General features: G+C 47.5%; 2 protein-coding genes and 1 long non-coding RNA gene across 8 annotated transcripts in view; 2 read left to right on the top strand and 1 right to left on the bottom strand.

Moving 5' to 3' along the window:
• The first annotated feature begins 1,299 nt into the window (after positions 1–1,299).
• On the top strand, positions 1,300–4,950 carry TMEM52 (transmembrane protein 52). The gene is made up of 4 exons (XM_059866807.1): positions 1,300–1,435; positions 2,168–2,212; positions 3,417–3,586; positions 3,890–4,950. Exons 2-4 carry the CDS (start codon positions 2,181–2,183, stop codon positions 4,198–4,200), a joined length of 513 nt encoding a protein of 170 aa, XP_059722790.1. The 5' UTR covers positions 1,300–1,435; positions 2,168–2,180; the 3' UTR covers positions 4,201–4,950.
• On the bottom strand, positions 1,432–23,341 carry LOC132337855 (uncharacterized). Of its 3 annotated transcripts, none has more exons than XR_009489284.1 (5): positions 23,274–23,341; positions 21,393–21,486; positions 19,816–19,854; positions 12,969–13,105; positions 1,432–3,160 (listed from the first exon to the last, which is right to left on the bottom strand). It is a non-coding gene; the product is annotated as an uncharacterized LOC132337855 (long non-coding RNA). The 3 variants fall into 3 exon arrangements; XR_009489285.1 differs by lacking the exon at positions 1,432–3,160 and adding an exon at positions 9,617–9,732; XR_009489283.1 differs by lacking the exon at positions 1,432–3,160 and adding an exon at positions 9,617–9,736.
• The window catches only part of GNB1 (G protein subunit beta 1), a 38,127-nt gene continuing 35,905 nt past the window's right edge, over positions 22,671–24,892 (top strand). For 2 of the 4 annotated variants that reach the window (XM_059866805.1, XM_059866806.1), the window contains exon 1: positions 22,671–22,968. The gene's annotated coding sequence lies outside the window, so the exon portion shown is untranslated. The remainder of the gene's footprint in view (positions 22,969–24,892) is intronic. The other 2 variants (XM_059866802.1, XM_059866804.1) reach the window with 1 other exon arrangement.

Genomic DNA, 24,892 nt, shown 5'->3' on the forward strand with positions numbered 1-24,892 from the left:
CTCATTTGTAAATCAGAGAGTGAGAGAGCAAGCACTGGTGTCATACACATTTATTAATTCATGTTCTGCTTCTCCAGAAGTGACTTCAGCTATTTCTTCACACATATGAGCACAGGTTTCCCTAAATGAGCAATGGCCCCATGACCCTGAGCAGTGCTGGAGGAAACCACTGCAGTCACTTTGTCACATGCCATTGCTGAGCCTGGAAGCACTGGCCTTCAGTTCTAGGAATCAAAAGTAGGGAATCTCACCTGGTGCTTCCCAGGGATTGTGTCCATTGGGCTCCCCATGGAGTGGCTGCCCCGGGATTGTGCTGGGCTGGCCCTGACAGGACACCGGGTGCCACCAAAGCCACTCCATCACTGCCCTCCTCAGCTGCACAGGGAGGAGAACACAACAAAGGCTCGTGGGTGGAGATAAGGAATTTCTACATTTGAAATGTTCGACACAACTAAATAGCCTGGAGCACACCGATCCTGAAGAGCCATCAGTACCTTTTCAGTCCTGTTTCATGTGATTCAACAAGGCTGGTTTTAGAAGGGGAAATTATCTGCTCTTCTAAACATTTCTTTCTGACTCATATATTTCATACCCGGTTTCTCATTCTTTTATTTCTCCTTCCAGTCCCTCGGACACAGCAGAGGCTCAGGGGTGTGTCCAGCTGCTGCACACCTGATGGGTTCTGGTCTGGTGGGAGCATCTCGTGCAGTCCCGAAGTGCTCCGGGGAAATCTCTGCAAGCGGAGCTCTGTCCCCTGTACCCCCTCCCGGTCTGGGCAGGGACAGGGACAGCGACAGGAGCAGAGACAGGGGATGGGACAGGAACAGGGACAGGGACAGAGACATGGACAGGGGCAGAAACAGGGGATGGGGCAGAGACAGGGGATGGGACAGGAACAGGGACAGGGACAGAGACATGGACAGAAGCAGAGACAGGGGATGGGGCAGAGCCAGGGACAGGGATGGGGCAGAGGCAGGGATGGGGCAGGGGCAGGGATAGGGACAGGCCAGGGACAGAGGCAGGGGCACCCCGGGGTAGCCGGGCCGCTCTGCCCCGCCCGGCCCCGACCCCTCCCGCGGGCGGGCGGAGGAAGCGGGGCGGCGGGGCCCGGGCGGGGCGGTGCTGCCCGGTCCTGCCGTGCTCTGCCCCCCCCGGGGATGATGCCGGTTATTTATTGCGCTGCCCAGCACGGGCTGGCCCCAGGGCTCGGTGTCCCCTTTCAGCGCCGGCCGCGTGTCCTTGAAGGGCGGCGGTGGCTCCCGGGGGCTCCGCAGCCGCGGCGCTCACGGACGCTCGCCCGCCGCCGGGAGCCTCCCGGGCACATGCAGCAGGGAGACGAGGCGCTTCTCCTCTGGCCACCTGCTGATCCAGTCCCGGGCTCCCCCCTTCCCTAGGCACCGCTCTGTTCTGGGAACAACTGGGAGAACTCTGCCCGGTGAGTAACCACTGCGGGTTCCCAAACCTTTCCCACCGTGACCAAGTGACATTCCCACACCAGAACGGTGACTTGCTCATGGCCATCCCTTACAACTTCTTTTTTGGTCTCTAAGACAGTCAGCAACTTTTAAATTCCACTTGCCTTCCCTTGCTCTGTGGACTGAGGTGAACGGTTCTCTCCCCAGTGTCACTTCTGAGCAGTTTGCAGAGGCTGTCCTGTGGTCAGACCATTGTCCTGGCACAGGAGGTTCAGCACACACAACCCTGCTGAAATGGCACAGGAGCTGTTCTCCTCCTTTGTACTGCACTAGAGATGGAAAAAGCCATTTCTGGCTGCATTGGAGCTATGGAAAAAATAACTTTAAAATATCTGGGGGACACAGACAGTTGTCCAGACCAGCATTTTCAGACAGGCCTCTGGTATGAGGCACCTCATCTCAGCTACCTTTAAATAACACTGATTTGGCTCTTTGGGAATCCTGCACAAGTCATTCTCTCTCCCAAGCAAGAGCAAAGCACCACTCAATAAAAACATTTACTGATTCAGAAGCAACTTTACAGTGGGATTGTTTGCATGTTCTCATCTGGAGTAATGGAACAACCATGAACAATCTAAATTGGTTTTGCTCCATACTCTTAGTGAGTGCTTTCCCTTTTCCAGCCCAGGGAAGTGCACTCCCTGTCATACATGCACAATTTAAATCAGTGAATCATCTGCCTTCCTTCACAGATGCCCTCAGAACATGTCTGATTGGACAAGTCTCTGGTATGTCTGGTAAGTTGGCTTTTAATCTTCCTAACCCAGAACCATTTGGAGGTTTTTATGAGCAGTACTTGGAGCAAGGCAGTGGAAAGGTTTCTTTCAGGCAGGATCAGGGAAGGGGTTCTCTGCTTTCAGAGGAATGGACTGGACGAGGCCAGGGGAGATTGGGTGTCAGGTGGGGACCAGCATTCACTGAGGGCTGTGTCATCTTTCCCTTCTGAGTGCTCTGGAGTTGAACTCCAGGGCTTGTTTGTTCTTCCTAAATAGCCAGAGCCTTGCTGGCCATTGGCTCTTCTCACAGGGCAGTTCCAGCAGGGATTTGCTGGGCCTGGCCCTGCCCCATCCCTGGCTCACTCCCTTCTATGGGACAGGGACAGGGACTGTCCCCTCTGCTGAGCACAGAGCTGAGCACAACCTGCTGGGAGGGGCAAACTGGGACCAGAGAGAGAGGATTCCCAACAGGATTCATCTCCTACCTCACACCTGGTACAGTGCCCTGACTTTGTTTTCATAGTTGGCATTCTGTCCATACCTTGGCTTTGGTGGCAGCACACAGAGGGAGTTGATTACATCCCCTCCTTCAGTGTGGAGCAGTTTTGGTTGATACACAGAGCTGTTTAAAAAGACACAGTGACCAAAAATAGATTGAGAAGGCTCTAAAAGCCTCCACGAGAAGAGGGAGTTGGATTGAGAATCTGAGGTGGGAAGGTGGAGTTTCAGTGGAAAGGAGAACCTGAAACACAGGTATATCAGTCTAGGTACATTGTAAATTGTTAAATTATAAACTTCCTTAAGCAATAGCTAGAGATAGAATTGTGTTTTCAAGGCATAAATATAATTTAATAGAATATCATTTCCATGCTCATTTATAAAGAGAGGCCCCAGACTTGTGGAAGTTCGTGCTTGTATTTCCCTCCAAGTACTAACCCTCTCTTGCTGTGGAAAGCAGAGCCATTCTCCCTGCACAGAAGCAGAAAATAACCCAAAATAGTGAAGTATTTCAGCACCTGTGAGCCAGAACAGGTTGTACTGCTGGGCAGTAATTCTTGAACTCATGACTGAGTGTTTGTGATCCAACTTTCTAACCCAGGATCCAGCCCCCACTCAGAACTAAAGCAAGGAGGCTTGGCCTGTCCTCTGACCAGAGTGGAATGCTATTCTGGTTTAGAAGCAGTAAAACACTAGCAGTGGAATGGAGGTGCTCCCCCTCTTTCAGGCTGATCTTGCTGATGGTGTTCCTGCTCCTGCTCTGCGGGGTCTCAGCGAGCTGTGTCAAGTTCTGCTGCCGGAAGAAAAGGCTTCCAGTGGAGACCTTCCCCCGGCACCCCTGCGACCTGACAGTGATTGGCATGGACAGTGACAGCACTGCCCACAGCACAGTGACCTGTGAGTATCCTGGGACTCACCTGCTCCTGAGCCTGTGCCCGCAGCCCCTCAGGAACAGCAATTCCCAGTGAGCTCCCAGAACAGCTTCCAGCCCCTCAGGGTGGGCACAGGAGGTGAAGGGAGGGATCAGGGTGACAGTGAGTGACCCTGAAGATCAGGAGTGACTCCATATGGACAGCTTTAGTGTACAGTGCATTCACTCTGAAAACACAAAGTCTGTAATTTCCTGGAAAAAAGCAGAATTAGCCCTTCATATATGTGTGCAGGTGTTTAATTTTTATTTTTAATTCTTTTTCTTCCCAGCATACAGCTCATGGCAGTACCCCCCAAGTGTCCAGATTCCCTTGGTATTTGTGGATATGGATAAGAACACTGTGTCCCCTCCAGCTTACAGCCTCTATGCCATGGACCTGCCACCTTCCTATGATGAAGCTGTTCAAATGGGAAAGCAAGTGGCACGGACAAACCAGAAACTTGATGACATCCCTGAACAGGTGACACCACGTGGGCTGAATCCCAGCCAGTCCCCACCTGACACAATCAACAGAGATCCAGCAACACAGGCAAATTCAGAAGACTCAGAAGATGCCACAAAAGAACAGCCACAGGTCTGACTCAGTTCAGATGGGGATAAAAGTAAGGGAAGGACTGTAAGAGTTAAAGAAGACATGAAGAGTTTGGGTTTCTAAGTAGGTTATGATGGAAAGATATTTCTTCTCATGCCCTTGTAATGATCTGTCAGAAGAAATGTTTTCTGTGACTGCTGTAATCCCCTGGTAAAACTTCTTCAAGGATATGAAATGAGGTAAAAGGGCAGCAGTTTAAAAATGCCTGTAAAAGTGGGACGTGAATGAGTGTTCATCTTCTGATAAAAAAATTGTTCCTTGTGTCCAGCAATAAAAAAGGTTGGGAGAATTCTGCCACCTTGGGAATACACTGAGAACAGCACAAACAGGAAGCTGTTGTACTAGAACAGAAGTTTCCCAAGCTGGAGTTGAAGGGGGAATCCCAGCAAGTGACACTGAACAGCCTCTGTGGTTTCTCTTCCTTTGAGAGCACCAACTGCCCGGGAAGCTGCTGAGGACAAAGTGCTGCACAGTGGCTCCTGTTCCTCCAGGAGCAGGAAGATGCCAGGACAGGAGAGGCTGGAGGGAAATGCTTTGTGTTGTTTCACACCTGCACAAAGGGAGTGAGGCAGATGAGACACGACACTTCTGTGCTGCTGGTGGTCATGAGACCCCAAGGAATTGTTTTTGAGCTTCTATAAATCTTTCCATTTCTATTTTCAAGATGTGTTGCCTTGTGGGTGGGTTCCCTTTGCTATTTAATTTTTCCAGATAAAGTACACACTAATTCCAAAGAGACACCTGCACACATGGTTCGGTATTATTGATGTGCATCAAATATTTCAAAGGTACCTTTATATTTTGTCATCTGTTCAGGTGTCTGGGTCTCAGGCAGCACAGGAAAGAGAAATCACAAGTTCCTGGCAGCTTTTACCAGCTCAGCACAAGCTCAGGAATGAGCAGGGTGACACAAAACATGCTTGTGCTGAGCTATCCAGAATAAGTCAGAGATACAAATACCACAGTACAGGCTGGGCAAAAGTTCAAAGAAAATACTCTGAGGGATGGTTCTTCGTGAAGTACTGATAGAGGGATAACTGCTGAGCATCATCTTAGAACTGGGAGCTTGGAGCTGATCACAGCAGTAGCAGCCCAGAGGAAAATATGGGCTCCAGAGGCAGGGTTTTAATGCCAGCTTTCCCCCTTGCTCTTCTATATTCCAAATGGTCCAAATTTTGTCCACTCCTGAGCAGTGATTTTCTCTGAATCCACTTTAGCAAGGTGCTAATCTGGCTGCTTTAAGAACATGAGCAATTGCCAGGGTGGCTCGTTGCTCTGGGTAAGAGCAGCAAGCAAAGCCTGGGCACCCAGTGCTGTTAGTGAGTGCAGCATAAATTCAGGTGTGTCATTAACAGGCAGTGGAAGTGGTGGGCACAAAAGCCTGCACAGCTTTTAGAGGACTGCTATTTTCTGACAACCATTACTGCAAGAACTGCCCTGGAAATGAGCACTAATGATTTAGAAATGAAGATCTCTGCCAGCCACAGACCTGAGATGCTGCTGCAGAGTCATGTGTGAGCTGTCCATGAGTCTGGCTCCCCAGGGAAGAGTTGCTTCTATATTTAACTTGCATGTAACTTACTACGAGGGTTGACTGGTGCAACAAATCTGCTTCTCTTGTGTCTCCTCTCTGTCATCCTTCATTATATTTCTGCTGTTTTATTCTTTCCTTTGCTTTCCTTATCTGTGTCAAGATGGAGGCTGGGCACAAGCCAGGGGAACTGTTTGGATGTCTCTGCCTGGAAGGGCAATATACGCCCAGTTCTGGATGTCTCCAAGTCACAAAGGCAGCAGATGTATTTTTATTTATTAACACTTTTCCATCGTGCTCAGAACGAAGCCTCTGCCCTTCCGAAGAAGGAATTAGTGCTGGAGGGAAATGGCTGAGCGCTCACTCCCAAGCAGAGACGGGAATTCAAAGCCGGGAGAGCGAGAGAGCCGTGACAGACACAAGAGGGCAGTCCCGGCCTGCTGGCTGTGCCGTGCCCGGGGCAGGGAGCGGGGCTGGCTGCAGCCGGGGAATCGCCACGGCTCCAATGCCCTGCCCTGCCCCGGCACCTGCCCGATGCCCACTCCCTTCTGCTTGGTCACAGGAGATGCAAAACCCCAAGAAAACCCCAAATGCCTGTGAGTTCCTAGGATTAAGGGCATGAGCTGGTGTTTCCTTTCTAGCACCTAAGGAAAAATCTTGTGTTTTGCCCGGGCCCTTGCCCTGTGACAGAGGTCACTAATTCAGAAATTGTTAACAGCAGCTCCTGCCCCATCAGCCCTCGGGAACACAGACCTCCCTCTGCACACCAAAGCTGCTCAGTTTGCTGTGTCACCTTCAAAGTCAGGAAATTGTTAAGGTCTCTTTTGTGACTGGCCTTCTCCAGGGTGGGGCCATGCTGGAGTCCTTCTTGCAATGGAGGGTTGAAGAGATCCCTCATCTCTGCACAGCCTCTGGTTCATGGAACAGGCAGAACTTCACATTTTTGAAATCTACAGTTCTCTATTGCTTTGCTTGAAATTGGTCAGTGGATCCAGAAGTAATCAGCTGGGTGTGCAGAGGGGAAGGAGGGGAAGGAGAACATGGATTTGGAATTTGTGATTGCAAAGCCTCACTTCCAGAAGAAAGCAGTTTTAAAAAGGACACAGGGGGGAGGCTGGTCCCACAGCAGGGTACAGGCTTGGCCTGATGCAGGATCTCAGAATTCTGATCTGTCAGGCTGGTGGTTTTCACCATCACTAGATCTATTCAAGCCTGATTATATCCACACAGGCTTTGTGACATCTCTAAGGGAAAAGCCCCTCTCTGTAATTACCCAAAGTGCATTTTTAATTGTGATTTCTATTTGGTCCTCAGTTTGGCACTGTTCAGCATGCAATTTTTCTTCTCTCATTTGTTCAAAATGATCATTTTATCAGTTATTTTCTGCTGTTCTTTGCTGGCTGTGTGAAAGAGCCTGTGCTGGGGAGATGGACTGCTGAGGCTGGAGCCTCCATCACTGTCTCTGCTCTCACACATGCACTCAGCACGAGCACTTGTGCTCAGAAAGAAAATGCAGCCATGGAAGTAAATTTTCTCAATAATTCATGGGCTTTATAGCCCAGAGCAAATTATACCTTGGCTCTGCCATGAAGCTCAGGCTGCAAATCCCTTTATAGCCAAGCTCGTTAACAACAGAAGTAAAGTGGTACCTCTAGACTGGCTTTGATAATTGATGCATTATAATCTTTGGAGAGTATTTAGTGGTAAACCTGCAGCATCCAGACTGAGCCATCACTGGGGTCTGGATAGAGGAAAAGTCAGAGAAAAAACCATTTCTTTGTTTGCCTTGCTGTTGCCTTTGTCTGCCTCAAACAGCTCAGGTTTGGTTGCTTTGTTTCCTAACTCATTTTGTCTTTATCAGCTGCAGTTTTTTGAGGGAAAAGGATCACTGCTGCTGCCAGCACGGATCAGTGGGACACTGGGACACAGGCAAAACCTGCTCATTTATGGAACAAAACATCTCTGCCACAACCACTCTTCACACTCTTGGCTGTCTCCTGGTTCTGATCCTAATCCTCTTTACCTGTTAGAAATCTTTTTGCTGAGGGAGACACTGACTAATTTTCTGCAAGTAGCAGAGGTTCTTTCCTTCACCCACAATTAAAATTCCAACTGTGAGAGAAGCCTTGGAATCCTTCTCAGAGCAGACGATGAAAACAAAGCATCACAGGGGAATTGTGCTCTAAAAACTGGAGAAGACAATAAATGTTTTATGAAATTCTACATCCTAAGGTCAAACTCAATGCACAAAAAAGGCTTAGGTGCAAACCCACGTTGCTGGGAAAACATTTTGTTCTGGTCAGTCAAAATTTAGAATACAGAATGCCAGAGTTGCTCTCTTTTTATCTTACTGGAAGGAAAATGGGCCTGTAGAAAAGAATGCAGACTTTCAAAGATATTTCCATTTTTTTAAAAATAACAAAGCTTACCTTGGGCACTCAGAGAAAGGAGAAAATCAATTTCTATTTCAAACCTAGCAATGAATCTGCAAACCTGAATCTGTATTAAAGTGCTTAAATTTTACTCTTTCCCCCCTCCCTTTTGAGCTTTTTCAAGTAGCTCAAAAATGAAACAAAAGAGAAGAGCCTGATGTCGGGCTCTTATTTGTGCGTTGGTTTTTTCTTTCCATGCTAGGAGTTTATGGCATAACTACTTCCTCCAACAAGTGAGCAAGTGCAGTCCCAAGGTCCAAGCACTGACCTGGCAACCCACTTTGGTGACTTTTTGGCACAGACTTCCCACACGACACCGGTCTGCAGAACAGGGACCTCGCTCTGCCTTTTCTTGCACAGAATTTGGAGGATGAACACAGTGAGCGTGGGCTGTGCTGTCACAGTGAAATACAGGTACAGTCAGAGCATGATGAACTTTGTGTGGGACATGAAGTGCAGGAAAAATCCTCCCCACTCCCTCCCCCTCTTAAGGGGCGAATCTGGAGAAGAAACTCGGGCAAAGTGTGAGATTTAGAAAGAGCCCCTGTGTTGTGGTGTGAAGCTCTACTTCCTCCTTGCTTTCCCCCTGCCCTCTTCCTAACTGCTGTCTGTCAAGTTCCACATTCCAGCAAGGGCATCGTGTGATTGGCAGGAGTTCAACAGATGCTTTTCAGACCTGGGGTCATTGGCCTGTCCAGGTGTCATTGTCCCCTGAGACCCTCCCCCTCCCACCTGGCTGGTGGCTCACCTATCCTCTCCCTCCCACCTCCCTGTGAGTTTTAAAGGCGTTGAGGCCATGTGGTCCGGGTCTGTTGGAGCTGTACTGAGATTCAGATCTGTGTCACCTTGGAATAAACTCTGGATTTAACTCTCCGGCAGAACCCGCTCCCTTTCTCTTCACCATCGCCTGAACCTTCTCCACCAGAGGTAAACTGAGTTTCTATTTTGCATGGACTCATTCAGAGTGCCTGGCTGCAACTGCCTGCGAGCTAAAGGTGTCTCTGAGGAGAAATATCCCCAGCAGTCACCTCCAGCACAGTGCAGTCAATACCCCTGGACTTCAGGTGCCTCATCACGACATTCCTAATTAGGGGGAGAGGGGCAACCTTTGCTCAGCCCCAGGGGGCTGGAAGGGTTTCTCTGCCCAAAACCCCTGGCAGGCAGCTGTCACAGCCCGGCCGCTGTGCCCAAGGTGGGAGAAGCTGCTCTGCCCCGCACATAAGGTCACTCCTGCTGCGTTTGAAGGCAATCGAGCTGTGATTAGCCGGCAAAGCAGACGGCCATAAAAACAAACCCTCCGTGTGTGTGTGCAGGTTTCCTCCGCCCTTGGCTGAGCTGCCTGCTCCCAGCAGATGGGGGAAGTGAGCCGGAGTGGCCCCGGTGAAGGTCGGCTGGGCAGACTGCAAGGCCAGCCACACAGCGGCAATGACACTCAGTGCGATTATTTGGAGGAAAAAGCCGTGGTATGCTTTTATTCCTTTCCTATTTCGCATGTAGACTTTCCCCTCTTGATAAAAGGCCCACAGAACCTGCCGTAAAACACGGAAATTCAAATGGCTATCTGGGAAATAAAAAAGAGAATGTTGGGTTATTTTCCACTGTAATAATGAGGAAAAAATCGGTGATAATGAGTAGGGTTATGTCTCAATCAAGAAACATCCTGGAGTGGGACACAGATATCCTGGGCATCTAGATAGGTTTCAATGTCTCTGCCTCTATTTTCCAGGGGTAAACAATTCTCGGATCCAGAGGTTGGAAAGGACCTTTGGACATCCCCAAGTCCAGCTGCTCCCTGGGGCCAGCCAGAGCAGCTGGCCCTGCCCACTGTGGCTCTGAATTCTGCAAGGATGCAGAACTCACTGCCCCTCTGGGCAGCCTGTTCTACTGTCTGACCCCCCTCACAGAGAAAATTGGACATTTTGGACTGTTGGGGTGGAATTTCCTGGATTTGGGGTTGTTCCTACTGCTTCTTGCCGTGCAAGCTGCTGCCCAGTGAGAAAAGTCTGCCTCTGTCTCCTTTATCCTTTCCCCCAGGTGTTTATAGACATTTATAGATCCCTCCTGCACCACCTCACCCTGAGGCCAGACTCCCAGCTTGCTCATCCTTCCCTCACACGTCAGACGCTTGGATGCCTTAATCATCCAAATATTTAACTCCATCTTTTCTCCAACCTGTCCAAATCACCCAGGAATTTCCCCTGAATCCCAGCGTGCTGTTTAATGGGTTTCTCCTGCCTGTGCAATAAGGAGCTGCAGAAAGCAGAGCGTGAAGTCCCCCGTGGATGCTGTCCCTGTGCCTCTGCCCCGGCTGGCGGCGGTGCCACCTGGCACAGGGTGACTGCAGGGCTGGCACTGCCATTGCATCACCTCCCACAGCCAGGAGTGTGTGACACCACAGCTGGGACAGGGCCACCTCGGCGTGGCCCCACGGGGAGGGGAGAGCCAAGGTGAAATCAGAGGAAGATGAATCTCCCCTCTCTCCTCTGCTCTGCACCGACTGTTTAATCAGAAGTGGATGAGCTGCTGGAACAGGAAAAATAAATGCAACCTTGCTCCTGCTTTGCACAGGGCTGTGGGGTGGAAGGTGCTACAGAAATGCCCCTCCTTTGGGAGACCACGCTTTAGAAGCACAGGAAATTGCCTGGATTTAAAAAAGGAACACAAGGAATAATGCTTTTCCAGGCTAGAGAAGGAAGAGAGATTTCCCTTCCTTTCTCTAGTTTATCACATTGTTTCAAACCATGTTTCAGCAGAGCTTGGCCTTGCTCCCCCAGGTTTTAATCAAAATGGTTATTGATGAAAAATCTTAAGGGAATTGTAGCTAGAGATGCTGCAAACTCACTGCTCAGTGCTATGCCAGAATAATTGTAATGAAAATTCAAAGTTTCTCATTGCTTCCTAGCTCTTGATTTCCCAACATATCCCACTATTTTAGGTACAAAACCTACACCCCAAAATCTCCAAGATTTAATCAATGTTTGAGATACCAGGTAACACATGTTAATTAGACAGCATAACAAAATCAGGATAATTAGAGCATCTATGGAATTAGTTTGGTGACTTCTTCATCCATTTATAATTGTAAATCATGAAAGTGCAAGTGTGTACACGTGTCTAATCAACTGATGGCTGTCACACAGAGCCCTTCTTCCTGTCCCCTCCCATTTTTGTGATCAGGCCTGCTCCTTTCAGGCTCCTTGGTGCCTCTTCCCTCTGTACCTCTGTGCAGTCATTTACCCATGGACCTGTGGTTAATCCTGATACCCAAACTGCCTCCTCTGAGCCTGAAACAGCGTTCAGAGAAATGAAACTAAAATCAAAGGAGTTTCTCATCCATCTGGAGATGGGGTGGGGGATGGAAGAGGCAACTGCTAGGTCCAAAAATCAGATTGTTCAGTCAGATTGTTCTTTATGACATGAGCCCCAAACCACAGGTGTGGATGTAGAAAGATCTTTCTTCAAATCTGCACGTCTGAGTTCTAGTGATTCACGTCTAAAGCTGTGGCTGCATACTTCTGAATTCAGGGAAGGCTCCAGTATAAAATCTCTGGCACAGGAAGTTCAGCTTCCTCTCCAGATTTCCTTCCTCCACCTCCTTATATGCAGAACAGCAGGGAACTCACTTTGGCCTGGCCAGTGCAAGTGCAAACTCTCAGGACAGCAGAGCACTTTGAGTTTATGGCCAACACCTCCAGCTCAAGGGTCCAAGGGAGGCAGCACAGCCCAGGGACTCTAGGTGACAACATTTAATCCCAAAATATCTCAGCTGCTGAGCTGAGTTTGGTACCTGCACGTGAAGCTGCAGCCAGCCCCTCAGCAAACACGATCAAGGGTGACACTCTCAGTGACATCCAAAGCATTTCCACAGTCAGACTCTAACTGATGACACTGAGCATCAATCAAAGGCAGAAATTCAGCCATCATGTAGCTTTGCTACAATTACAAAGAAAATCTGTGGAAAAGCAGGTTTGGATCCAGCCAATGCCTAAATTATCACAAATTATAACAGGCTAATTTCACTTTCTAGATTTTTAGCTAGGCTTTGGTGTCCTTTAAAAACAGCCTGCTAGACTTCAGGCCAAGGGTCAGGCAGTTCAACTGCCCAGTTTCAGCCTCAAACTAAAACAGGAAAAATGTGAACAGCATTACAGCTGGAAGCTGATGTGAAGTTTGCTGGAAGAATGGCAAAGCCTGAGCATGGCACAACATTAGAGAGCTCTGAGCTACGTCTGCAGGAGCAGCAGCTGTGATCTGTGTGCAGAGAGCTCAGCAGCATCCCAGAGGCAAAATGCCATGGCGTGGGGCACTCACCAGGGCTGAGCTGAAGCATGGCAAGGCACTGATGCAGCTCATGATGCTTCCAGTTCTGGAATCTGCCTGTGGGGCTCTCTCTGGGATGTGTGGCTCTGCTGGCAGTGCAAGTGCACATATTCCCTACAGGAATTCTCTCCAGGTGCACCAAACCCAGCAGCACACTCTGTGCCTGCAGAGTGTGACCAAGCTCCACCAGGCAGAGGTTACTCCATCCCCAGCCCCTCTCCTGAGCAGAACCTGCCAGACTGGGGCAGGAACAGAGGCAGCACCTGCCCCAGAGCCTTCACAGCACAGCTGGGGCAGCCACCCAGAGAGGGCAGCGACAGGGGAGAGCACCTGCAGGGCCCTGCCCCTCCAGGACAGCCCAGGACTGTTCTGGGCAGGGGGACAGGAACAGGACAGGGAGTTCTGCCACCCCTGCATGGAGTCTCTGCTCCCAAGACCCCCCTCAGCTCTGACTGCCAGACAGAAATACAGACCTGGCTTTAGCAAGTGCAGAAATAACCTCGGGCAGCCCGTGCAGACAGAGCAGAACGCTGCCCTTGGCTCCTGTCTGCCAGCTCTCCCAGGAGACACGTGCTGCCAACGTCCAGCTGGGCTGCAAAAATGCCACCATCTGAAAGCACAGACAGGACAGGCACCTCAGTGCCACCACGGACAGGGGAGTCACCTCAGTGCCATCACACAGACAGGTCACCTCAGTGCCACCATGGACAGGACAGGCACCTCAGTGCCATCACAGACAGGACAGGCACCTCAGTGTCACCACAGACAGGAGAGTCACCTCAGTGCCATCACACAGACAGGACAGGCACCTCAGTGCCACCATGGACAGGACAGGCACCTCAGTGCCACCACGGACAGGGGAGTCACCTCAGTGCCATCACGGACAGGACAGTCACCTCAGTGTCACCATGGACAGGACAGGCACCTCAGTGCCACCACGGACAGGGGAGTCACCTCAGTGCCATCACACAGACAGGACAGGCACCTCAGTGCCGTCACACAGACAGGACAGGCACCTCAGTGCCACCACGGACAGGGGAGTCACCTCAGTGCCATCACAGACAGGACAGTCACCTCAGTGTCACCATGGACAGGACAGGCACCTCAGTGTCACCACGGACAGGACAGGCACCTCAGTGCCATCACAGACAGGACAGGCACCTCAGTGTCACCACGGACAGGGGAGTCACCTCAGTGTCACCACGGACAGGACAGGCACCTGAGTGCCATCACACAGACAGGACAGGCACCTCAGTGCCATCACACAGACAGGACAGGCACCCCAGTGCCGTCACACAGACAGGACAGGCACCTCAGTGCCATCACACAGACAGGACAGGCACCTCAGTGCCATCACACAGACAGGACAGGCACCTCAGTGCCGTCACACAGACAGGACAGGCACCTCAGTGCCGTCACACAGACAGGGGAGTCACCTCAGTGCCATCACACAGACAGGACAGGCACCTCAGTGCCGTCACACAGACAGGACAGGCACCTCAGTGCCGTCACAGACAGCACAGTCACCTAAGTGCCACCACAGACAGCACAGTCACCTCAGTGCCACCACGGACAGGGGAGTCACCTCAGTGCCATCACGGACAGGACAGTCACCTCAGTGCCACCACGGACAGCACAGGCACCTCAGTGTCACCACGGACAGGGGAGTCACCTCAGTGCCATCACGGACAGGACAGTCACCTCAGTGCCATCACACAGACAGCACAGTCACCTCAGTGCCATCACACAGACAGGACAGTCACCTCAGTGCCACCACAGACAGGACAGGCACCTCAGTGCCATGGCAGTGGGCTGGCTGGGCAGCAGGAAGGGGTTCAAACCCACGACTCAGCTGCTACTTCATACAAGAGAACAGAAAAGGGTCCTTGAGTTTCAGTCCCATCCAGATGCTCCAAGGGAGAGATTAATAAATAATAAATAGGAGTAGCATCAGTTACAAATGCCAAAGGGGGATGATGTCTCTGGATGCATTTCTGCTGACTGGTGCATATTGGGAAACCACAGAGTGCTTTTAGCTGTGACTCCAACATTAATTTTGGCAGTGGAAAGAGGTTTTATTAAAAGTACTGAAAATGTCATTCATCTTTATTCGTATTACATTTGTTACAAGGATTTAAACCCCAATATGGAACTATAGGGAGAAGAAAAAATTGAGATTGACTCATCTGATCATAAAAATAAATGGAACTCTAAACATGTTTTAAATAGTAAGAAGTGCATTTGGGTATTATATTTCTAATACTGGAAGGTGGTACTGATATGAACTGTTTTTCATGGTTTGTTTTTTCTCCAAGGGGTTCTTTCTGAACCCCTTATAAACTAAATTATTTGTAGATATGATATGATGGTAGCCCATAATCCATAGGGGAAAAATAAATAAAAGGTGGAAATGTGAAGAATTAAAACCATTCAATTACTACTTTAAAATATTAAATTCAAAGGAATCCAAACTATTTTTTTAAGTACTACCCAGTAATCTAAGAGATTGGAAATCCTGCTGTAAGTCCATTTACTCAAAGTTGTCTTTTCGTCTATGTTAGTTAATGCTGAATGGTACTTGGATAATGCTGGATCTTTTCTAGGATGTTCCCAAGCTGGGCTAAGTGGGGAATTTAAGTTCCTTGCAACTGAAATCCAGATTTTTCTGCTGCAAATGCAAAATTTACAAAATGAAAAAAAAAAAAATTCTGATGCAAATCCCTACTGGCAGCACAGTGACAGACAAAAGCCCAATGGCCTTTCTGTTTTATGGGATTGGCACAACACCACCAGAAATGGAAGAGCTGATTTCCAGCTGTGACAGTTCTTGAGTAAAAATGTCTTTAATCAAGCATCACCTCTCAACACACAATAATCACCTACAAGTAGGTTTTATTCTCAGGTCTGAAACTGGATTGTTCAGTGAGTAAAAAGTTAAAGATTTTTAGAGAACACTGGGTTTTTATGGGTTTTCTTCCCTGTTCATGATAATGCTGTCATTGGGGAAAGGGGGTGGTTTATTTTACTTTGAGTATCTATTTTTTAATGTATTTCTTGACTCTTTGCAACTTCTTAGTCCAGACTTGTTTGTGTTTTAAGGTTTATAAAAATATTTCCCATCAAAACTATTTCTTCAATAAATATTTTGGCTTGACTAAGCAAAACTATACATGTAGAGGGGCTTATTTTTTCCCTCTATATGTAATTGTATAAAAACTACATTTCACGTGCTGTTTATTTACTAAAACATCCATTCATTCAGCCTCTGAAAATCCAACTGTGTTGGCTGTTTGTACTTTGTCAGTTCTCTTGAGCAGTGGCGAGAGAGATGTCACACTTTATACAGAAAGTTTTGTTTTGCTGTTTGGAAAAATGGATTTTATGAACATGTTCTCTGTAACAGGGCTTCACAAGGAAGGGTTTCAAGAATTGCTGGCAAATGGTTTGAGATTTGGGATATTTACTGTGACACATCCCAGAGGCCACAGGAAAATTCTCTTTTTTGTACATTGAGAATCCAGCCCAGCCCCTTGCTTGAAGAACATGAGAAGAACTTGGCTGGAAGTTCTTTCATTCTGAGCAGCAACTGAACTGTGTTGTGCTTTTTTCCCAAATAAATTCCTTTTTTTGGAGTATGGGATGCAACCATCACTGAATCTATTCATTTTATTACCTCCTGCAATTCCATGAATGCCTAATGAACTCTCCAACCTTCTCTGTGGCAATTAGGCTTTGTTTGACTTCACAGGGATTCTCCAAGGACAGTAAAGTCCCCTGACTGTGAATATTTTTGTTCTACAGCTCCAGTTTTGTTTTCTGGATTCTGGAATGTTGCAGTTCTCCTTCAGCTGCAGGTCAGACTCTTTGAGAGAACAGAAATGGTTGGCAGCAGGACACACTTCCTTAGGACACACAGCTGTGCCCACTTTCCCACAGAGCTCCTTCAAGGATGGAAGAATGGGATGGAAGCTGCATGGAAATCTGACACACAGCAAGGTGAGCAAATTCCTTCTTGTCTTTGAAGGTATTTCAAACTTCACCACAAATCTGGTGTGTCTGACATCATGGAAAGTTCAGCAGCTAGGCTGAATTCTCAATGTGGATTCTAAACTCTCAGCATCTCCTGGGTCCCAGTTGTTTTTCTGTTCATTGCTCAATGAACCCCTTGAGGAAAGTCCCTTTAAATGGGGAAATGTGAGGCTTTAAATGGGGAAATCTGAGGCTTTAAATGTGGAAATCTGAGGCTTTAAGCTTTTACTCAAACTGCTTGATCAGCCCTCATGCAACCCCAATGTTACCTACTCAAAGGAAGAGCTGCATGTGTGCAATTAGTTGGGTGTGTTTATAGGTGTGTGTAAACACACAATGCAGAATCTGATCTCTAAGATGATTATAACAATTCCCTTTGTTGCTATTATATTATTTTCCAAGAGCAATGAAGGACTTTTAAAAGCCAAGCTACAGCTTGCAAGTTTAAAGGTACAGCAAAAATGGAAACTCATAATAAATACCTGAGTACAAAGGAAAACCAGAATAATCCCCAGCACATGGAAAAGAGCTCTGATTTCTGATTCTAGGAACAAAACAATCAAAGCTATTCTTTTGTCTTTCTCAAGATGGATTTGTTTAAATAGAATGAAAAAAAAGGAGAATTGGTGTTTGGTAAATGCATAAGCATGCTCAGACCAACCCTGAGACACCTGTTTATGCTTTTAAGTTGGAATATTAAAAAAAGGTCAGAAGAGAGCTCTCCCAGCAGAGAAGTTTTGTGTTCTCTTGAACAAGTATCCACTTGGATTACAAAATTCTGGTTTTGTGCCACTGTAGGATTGTATCAGAGTATAAAATCAGGTGTTGACTGTGAGGATCAGTAGATCCAGGTCCAAGCAACACCAACACTTCATCTCCCTTCTTTCCATAAAGTGCTGGGTGCTGGTGGCTGAAGAATCTCACATCACTCTGCATCAGCTTCCTATGTCTAAGACAACAGTATTTGTATTTTTTTGGCTTTGGAAAATGCTACAAGTTCTGCCAAACACAGGAACTAGGAATAAATTGGTGTTATTGTTGAAGTGAGAGATACCTGTGGCAGTGACTTTTTTAAATGGGTCACAAAGGAAGAGGAGCAAGGTTTTTCCCTGGAAATGAAAGCACCTCCAGCCATAATTTGTGAGAAAACCAGATTAGAATTTGTGAGAAAACAGGACTAGAGATAATGCCTTTTTAAGGACATGGAGCCCTGTGTGTCCTGCTCCAATTCTGCCTCTGTTGAGGACAAAATATTCCCAGATAATCATATAAGAGACATGATTATAACATTCCCAGGAACACATCCAGGAAAGCTCTGGGCCTTCACAACTCTGCTACTTCCCTCACACAGCAATGGATTTTTCCAAAGCATTTTGAAGTGACTTCCAAAGTCTCTCAACAATTCTGAATTAACTCTCCTTGAACCCATCTCACACATAACCCATCCTGACCCTCACCAAAGACTGGAATTCAGGAATTCCATGGCTGTGTCATTTATAAACTCAGGGGTATGGACTTTGCTATTTGACAGAGACTCTCAGAACCAGCTCTCCTTACCTTAAAACCTTGTCAGTTATAGTCTCTGCAGACTAACACACTTTTGCTAATTTTATGCCATGTTCTCAGAAGTGTTTAAAATAACTCTTTTGTTCCATAATAATAGGGAAACTGAAAGAAACTGTGAGAATGCAGAATGTAACTAAGGAGACTGAGCTACTCCTACTTTTTGCTCTGCCTGGCCCCACTGAGGATTTCTATTCAGTTTGCTTTTACTTATTTATTTTCTCTAATGAATGATCTTGATATTCTGCTACCTGGGTCCTTCCTCAGAAGGCAGCAGTGATGATTGTCATCCAATTGTTAAAGAAGTGGCAAATAACAGCAGGTAGGAACAGCTCTGAATTAGGTTTTAAAAAATAAAACAATAGTAAAAAAAAAAGAGTTCTGAATAAACTCAGGATTGAAGCACAGCTGAAGTTTAGACATTGTATAAGCTTCCTTTAATTTTGGTGCAATGTCAGGAGAAATGAGAGTTCTGTTTTTCTTTAGGAACCAAATGGAGAACATCAAACTAATTGAAAATCACGTGAGTGTCTCCTTGGCTCTCTCCAGGGTTCACAGAATGCACTCTGCAGCCACCAGAGGATACAAAATGGTATGGAATGGGGAATGGTGTGCCTCTGGAACACGAGGTGGAGTTTTGAGCCAGTCTATTAAAAACACTCATCTGAGGTAGCAAAGAAAGGAGGCAAAACACAATTATTTATTATGTCAGCAGTATCCTTATCCCATCTGAGGAGCTTTGCAATTTTGGTAAGTGTTGATTTTCAGCCTTTTGTAGAAAGCATAATTTACACCTCTTTGGTGACAGTTATTCTTTCAGAGCCCAGGGGCATCTTGATTTACCATAAGAAACACACAATAACAACCTGTAAATTTGGATTATAACAATGGTATTTGCATGCAAAAATTAATTACTTTAAGAAGTGAAACTGGGCAAAGCTTCACCTAAGTCAGGATGCTCCCTACAAAGGGGTTAATGTCAGCTGATTGAGAAAAAGGTGCAAGAAATTTTGCAATGGAGAACTGTGGAGCAACCTTTCTACAGAGAGGTTTTCTGTAGCTCTAACCCAGGACCAAAACTGTAACTTCAAAGTGGACTAATCAAAACCCATTAAAATTTGTTTTATTAATTATCCATACCAGTTCTTCAAGTATTCACAGGTGTTTTCAGCTAAACTTTGAGTTTTAAACAATATTTTTGCAGTGTATAGAAAGAGATAAACTTATATCTGCTAATTCTACTTAATTCTGGTGATTTGTCCTCTGAACAGTGCAAACTATGGCAGTTCATGGATCTGTGTGAAAAAAATAGGATTAAAAATGAAAAAGAAATTTAAAAAATAAAAATAAAGCCTGTGCAGCAGCCTCCAGCACAGGATCATATGAGGAGAGCAGAATAAACCACCTTGTTGCACACAGCAATGTGGGATTCCTCTGCCAGGTGTTAAATGCAGTAAAACTGATTGGTGCAGTGAGATTTACAAATTAGCCAAAGCCCACCCAAGGCTGGAACAGCCTCCCCTCTGTAAACAATTTCCAACCCTCAGGATCCCTCCCCTAACAGCAGTGTGACTGTCCATCAATCAAACTTCTCACTGCAGAGTGTAGAGATGTAATTAAAGCCACTGGATCAGAAACAGGAACTATTGCACCATTTGTATTTTTACAGAAGAGGTGTGGTGAAAGCATTGGCTGTGTGTAAATGTGCTATAAACTCTTCTTCCTTACCCAAATCCCATGGATTTGAAGTCATGGCAGAGCACAGACCTGTGGACAGAAATTCCTTTTAGCTCTCATGAAACAGAGAATGCATAAAAATTAGAATGCTGGGAAAAAAAATAGAGATTCTTAGGAGAGGATAAGATCTGAATGTGTATTTTATTTAAAAAAAAATCTAAACCATGTTTAATTAGTAGAATTGCACTACTGGTAAAAGCATGTAAGAGAACTCTGAGGAGGAAAAGCAGTGTCTGTATGATAAGAATGTGCAATGGGATAAAAGCACGCATTCGTTTAAAATGATATCAGTCATAATTATGTAATTTATGATATAATTAATTCACAGTGCAACTGTTCTAGTCCAAGAACAAAATCTCAATGCAGCTATTTTCTCAAAGAAGCAAAATGTGATTTACTATTTGCTATCAATCTCAGAACGTTATTTCTGTTCATTCCACAGATTTTTCTCTGCATGATCCAGTGCTAGCTGAAAAATTTCCACCAAATCTCATAAGACTGAGAATTTTTCCTCTGTAAAACAAGGATTTTTTTTTTTAACCTTTTATGTTTGGTACCTTTTTTTGCTTAATGTATTAAGAGGTCATTCTTTTCCACATAAATGGAGTATTCCCATATTTTAATCTCTGCTAAACCTAAATGCAATCTCTAACTAAAAAAAACATGCAACTTGCCTACTATAAATCTCACTTAGATTTAATGACTAAAATATTGTGTTTTACTGCTTTTGAAATCTGTAGGCAACTTTGCAAATATCTAATAAACTTGTGGTGTTTCTTAAGCACTTAGATTTAATCAGTATTTTCCAGATGGGGATGCTGGATGAATCTCTAGCCTCAAGAACACTGACATCCCCATCTGCCTCCAATGTGGTTCCACAGATTTTAACAGGATAACTCCTGTGCATGTTTCAGAAATGGTTACTGGCAAGAATATCAGCAATTTGGGACAGTAATTCAAGAGTCATTTATTTTAATTTCAGTAAATTTCTTATTTTGTTATTTGTAAATCTCAAGGTGATGAATTAAAGCTTTAGTGCATCATACAAGTTATTTAAAAACAAACATTTGCTCATTATAAATCAAAGGCTTAACCACACCAGGACCTAATAATTTCTCATAACAGACAACCTGAATAATAGCCACTCCACTTTCCTACAGTCAAAATGGCAAACTGCTCTTTCTTTTACTAATTAAAGGTAACCACACCTCCCTTCAGAAGGCATGACAGAAGGAACACTGGTTTAAATTCTAGGGAAGCAAGAATCTACTGAGGGAAGAGTTTGCAGAAGAAGTATGGCCTCATTACCCTTTTTTGGTTGTTTTCTGTTGTGTTTGTGGGGTTTTGTGTGTTGTGGGGTCTTTTGTTTATTTCATGACTGTGTATTCATGCTGGGTAGGTTTTAATTGAAAATTGGCTATAATGCTGTGGGTTGTTTTACTATAAACCTATTTTGTTTGCCAAGTAGCCTCACCTTTTAGCAAGGTATTAACAAATATTTGGAAAAAAACCCCAGATTCACACATGTGATAGGAGGAAAAGTGACACAGTAGTGTATCTCTACTTACTTTTCAATATGAATTAGGGTTTCAGTATGAGTTCTGGTGGGAAATGATTCCATGTTGGTGACATGTCTCCTGCCTGGTTTATGTGAGGTCCCATCTGCAAGACAGAAATTGCAAATTTTGTGCTTCCTTATTATTTTTTTCCTACTTTCTCTTTCATGCAAACCCTTCCAGAGCAGTGATGGATGCTGTGAGGAGAACATGAAAAGAATGCTCTGGAAACTTTGGCTGTGTGAGAACCTTTATAAGCAAAGCTGGAGAAAAGAACTTCTAAGCTACAGAATTGCTATTTGTCAAGTTCCTGAGGGAAAGATCACTGAATCCCAGATTTGTGAGGGTTGGAAGGGCTCTCTGGAGATCACCCTGGATGAGGCAGGGTCACCTGGAGCAGATGAAACAGAAATAATGCCAAGGTGGGTTTGGGATGGCCCCAGAAAGGGAGACTCCACACACAGCTGCTCCCTGGCACCTTCAAGGAAAGCTCTTCCTCATGCTGAGGAGGAACTTCTGGTTTAGTTTACAGTCATTGCTCCCCATCCTGTTGCTGGGCTCCGCTGAGGAGCCTGGCACCATCCCCTGACACCCCTCAGAGATATTTTTATTCATTAATGAGATCCCTCCTCAGTCTTCCCAGACGAACCAGGCCCAGCTCCCGCAGTCTCTCCTCACACGATGATATGAAGATATTTATGGTTGCCAGCCTCTTGTGAGCAGCATTTTAAGGCCTGTGGCCTCTCCCACCCTTTCCCGCTCGGCAGCCCGGAGCACTCCCATTTAACGTGGTGTGGAGGCTCTGCCTCTCCCAGCCCTGAGCTCAAACACCATTTGCGCGTTCAGCTGCGTGTCTTTTTGTTCCCATGCGGCTCTTTCAGACTTGTTTTCGGCCTGCATGGCCGGCGGGGCGGCCGCGATCTCCCCGCACGCCACCCGCCCTCGCCCTTTGTTCGCTGAGGGGAGGGAGCGCGCGGGAGCGCGGGCGGGAGGCGGGAAGCGCGCGGCCGCCGCCAGCGTAAGGGGCCGAAGGGCGTTGCCCGCGCGGGAGCGCGCACCGCGAGGCTCCGGGAGCGCGCACCGCCCGCCCTCCCTCCCGGCCGCGCTGGGCGGGTGCCCGGTGGAGGCGGCGGAGCCTCCGGTGAGGCTCGCGGCGGCCGGGGCGGCGGAGCCTCCGGTGAGGGTCGGAGGGGAGCGGCGGGGCTGCGGGGGGCGGCGGGCCGGGGCGGGGTGGGAGCCGAGCCGGGGTTTCCCGGGCGGGCAGCACGGGCGGGGCGGAGGGAGGAGGAGAAGGAGGGAGGTTCGCCGCGCCCAGGCTGCCGCTGCCCGATGGCTGCGGGGAGCTGAGCGGGCTGAGGAGGAGTCGAGACCCAGCGACACCCCCTCCCCCGCGGATCCCTCCTTCCCGCTCGGCTCTGCCGCCTTCCCCGGGACCCGCCGGGCGCATCGCGGGCGGCTCCCCCGCTCCTCCTCCGCCGCCTCCTCCTCCTCCTCCGCCCCCCTTCCCTCCCCAGGCCGGCGGGACGCGGGCAGGACCGCGGGCGGCGGACGGACCGGCCCGGTTCATGAGCAGCGGCCGGGAGGGCAGGTAACCGTGTGAGGGGTGAAGGGAGGGAGGGGGGGTCCCTCAGAACGCGTTTCCCGCCCGCCGAGCCCCGGCCGGCCCCACCCCGGGGCCATCTTCCCTCGGCTCCCCCTCAGCCCCGCTCCTTCCCCTCCCCCGCGCTTCCTCCTCCTGCCGCACTTCTCCTTTCCCTCTCCTTTCCTCCCTTGTCCTCCCCTTCCGCCGCCGCACCGGGGGCCCCCCGGGCCGCCGCCTCCTCATCGCCCCCGTTCTCGGCGACCCCCGGTATGGCGGGGTTGGAAATAGCCCCCCTCCCCCGCGCTTCCCACCTCCTCGGGGCTCCAGCTTCCCCTAAAAAAGAAGTGTGTTTGTAGCTGGAGGAGGAGGGGAAAAAGGTGGGGGTGGGACTGATTGCCTCTCGAAGGCTTCCAGGCGAAAAGGGAGGAGACCTCGGATCTTGCGGGGTTCCATTTTTAATTATAATTACGCTGTAGTGGTCCCTGCTAGACGGTTTTGGGGTCTTGTGTTAAGCCACAAAAGGCGAGTTCCTGAGCCATCCAGCCGGCAGAGGGAATATTTGGAGAGAGATTCAAGGGGAAAGGGGAAAAAAAAAAAAAAAGGCAATGGAGTGGCTGCTGTAATGGTGGAAAACTGATTAAGAGGAGCCGGGGGTGAGACAAACAGGGTAAGGCTGCTTCCAGCACCCCCAGCCAGCCGAGGGCTCGCAGATGGGGCTCACGCTGGGTGTGCTGGGCGAGGGAGGGGTAGGGAAGGTTTTGTTCTCGTTAGAACCGGAACCGAGGATGGATTCAAACCGCATATTTGTTCCCCCATGTATTACGGTGCTGCATATTTTTTTGTGCCCGTAGCAGCGATAACGAAGATCATGGAGGGTGTTTGCTACAATAGAAAGATGGAGTTTTCTCCTTGGAAATGTTGTTTAAAATGTTGCTTCAATTCTGAGCTTTTTATCGAAAGGATTTCAGCTTTTTTTTTTTTTAATCCATGCAAGAAGTATTGAACGTGTAGGGTTTTTAATCCTACAGCTTTGTAGGGAACGAAGATGTGTAAAGCCTTGCATGTAAATATGAAAGAGGTGAGGCATTTTATTAACCAAAAAATCTTGTCCAGAAGAAAATCAGAATGATGTAGAGGTTGTTGTAAGATGTCAATTTATCATTCCTGAAGATGAGCTGAAATTTTAACGAATGTGATATTTCATTATTCTCTAACAAAGTCATGGCTGGGACTCGTTTTAAACCAGGCATCCTCTCTAGGATGTGCCGACTGCCACGTTATTATGTATTGTCTCCACAGGAGGAAATAGGAGGAAAGCACTGTAAATGTAAGGCTTAAGTGATTATTGAAACAGCTTTTGAGAATAGTTGGCTCAACTTGGGGAGGCGATTTAAGACTGAAAAATTAAACGTTTTGCTGCTGTAGGATATCTGCACCTAATCGTGAGACATTTATCCCATATTTTAAGCTGATCTGGACACGAGGATGTGAATCAAGACGAAATGCTGTCGATGTGTATGTGAAATACGTGTGAGGAAATGAAGATAATGTTAATACCTAAATCCGTCCCTAAATGTGATAGATCAGAGTTTATTTCTCTGCCTTGTGCTTGAGGAGAGGAGAAGGAGAAAGGGTGATAATAGTGTAGTTGTTTTGGTGGCTGCAGATTAGCCAGGGTGTCTGTTTGATTTTCTTTTTGCTGTGAATGAATGGATCTCTCTGTGCCTGGGCCCAGTAGCTGCAACAAGATGGCGTTTGCAGCAAGGCAGCTCTCATTTTTCAACTCCTCCTCACCCCAGCTTTGCCAAACTAGATCTTATTTCGTAATTGTGTTTTAGATTTACTTTCTCATTCTCTTTGCTTTCTTCTGTTCTGGGGTGGGGGTAGGAGGAGCGTTTGGAAGATTGCTGTGAGAAATCTGTGGGGTTTT

This window comes from Haemorhous mexicanus, chromosome 23 (assembly GCF_027477595.1).
Source record: "Haemorhous mexicanus isolate bHaeMex1 chromosome 23, bHaeMex1.pri, whole genome shotgun sequence".
NCBI classification, from domain to species: domain Eukaryota; kingdom Metazoa; phylum Chordata; class Aves; order Passeriformes; family Fringillidae; genus Haemorhous; species Haemorhous mexicanus.

What these genes read in the sequence shown, in the direction of transcription:
- TMEM52 (XM_059866807.1), top strand. Translation starts at nt 2,181, where the DNA reads ATGTCTGATTGGACAAGTCTCTGGTATGTCTG. An exon ending in ACAAGTCTCTGGTATGTCTG is followed by an intron (nt 2,213 to 3,416) that starts GTAAGTTGGCTT and finishes CCCCTCTTTCAG; the next exon opens with GCTGATCTTGCTGATGGTGT. An exon ending in TGCCCACAGCACAGTGACCT is followed by an intron (nt 3,587 to 3,889) that starts GTGAGTATCCTG and finishes TTTTCTTCCCAG; the next exon opens with CATACAGCTCATGGCAGTAC.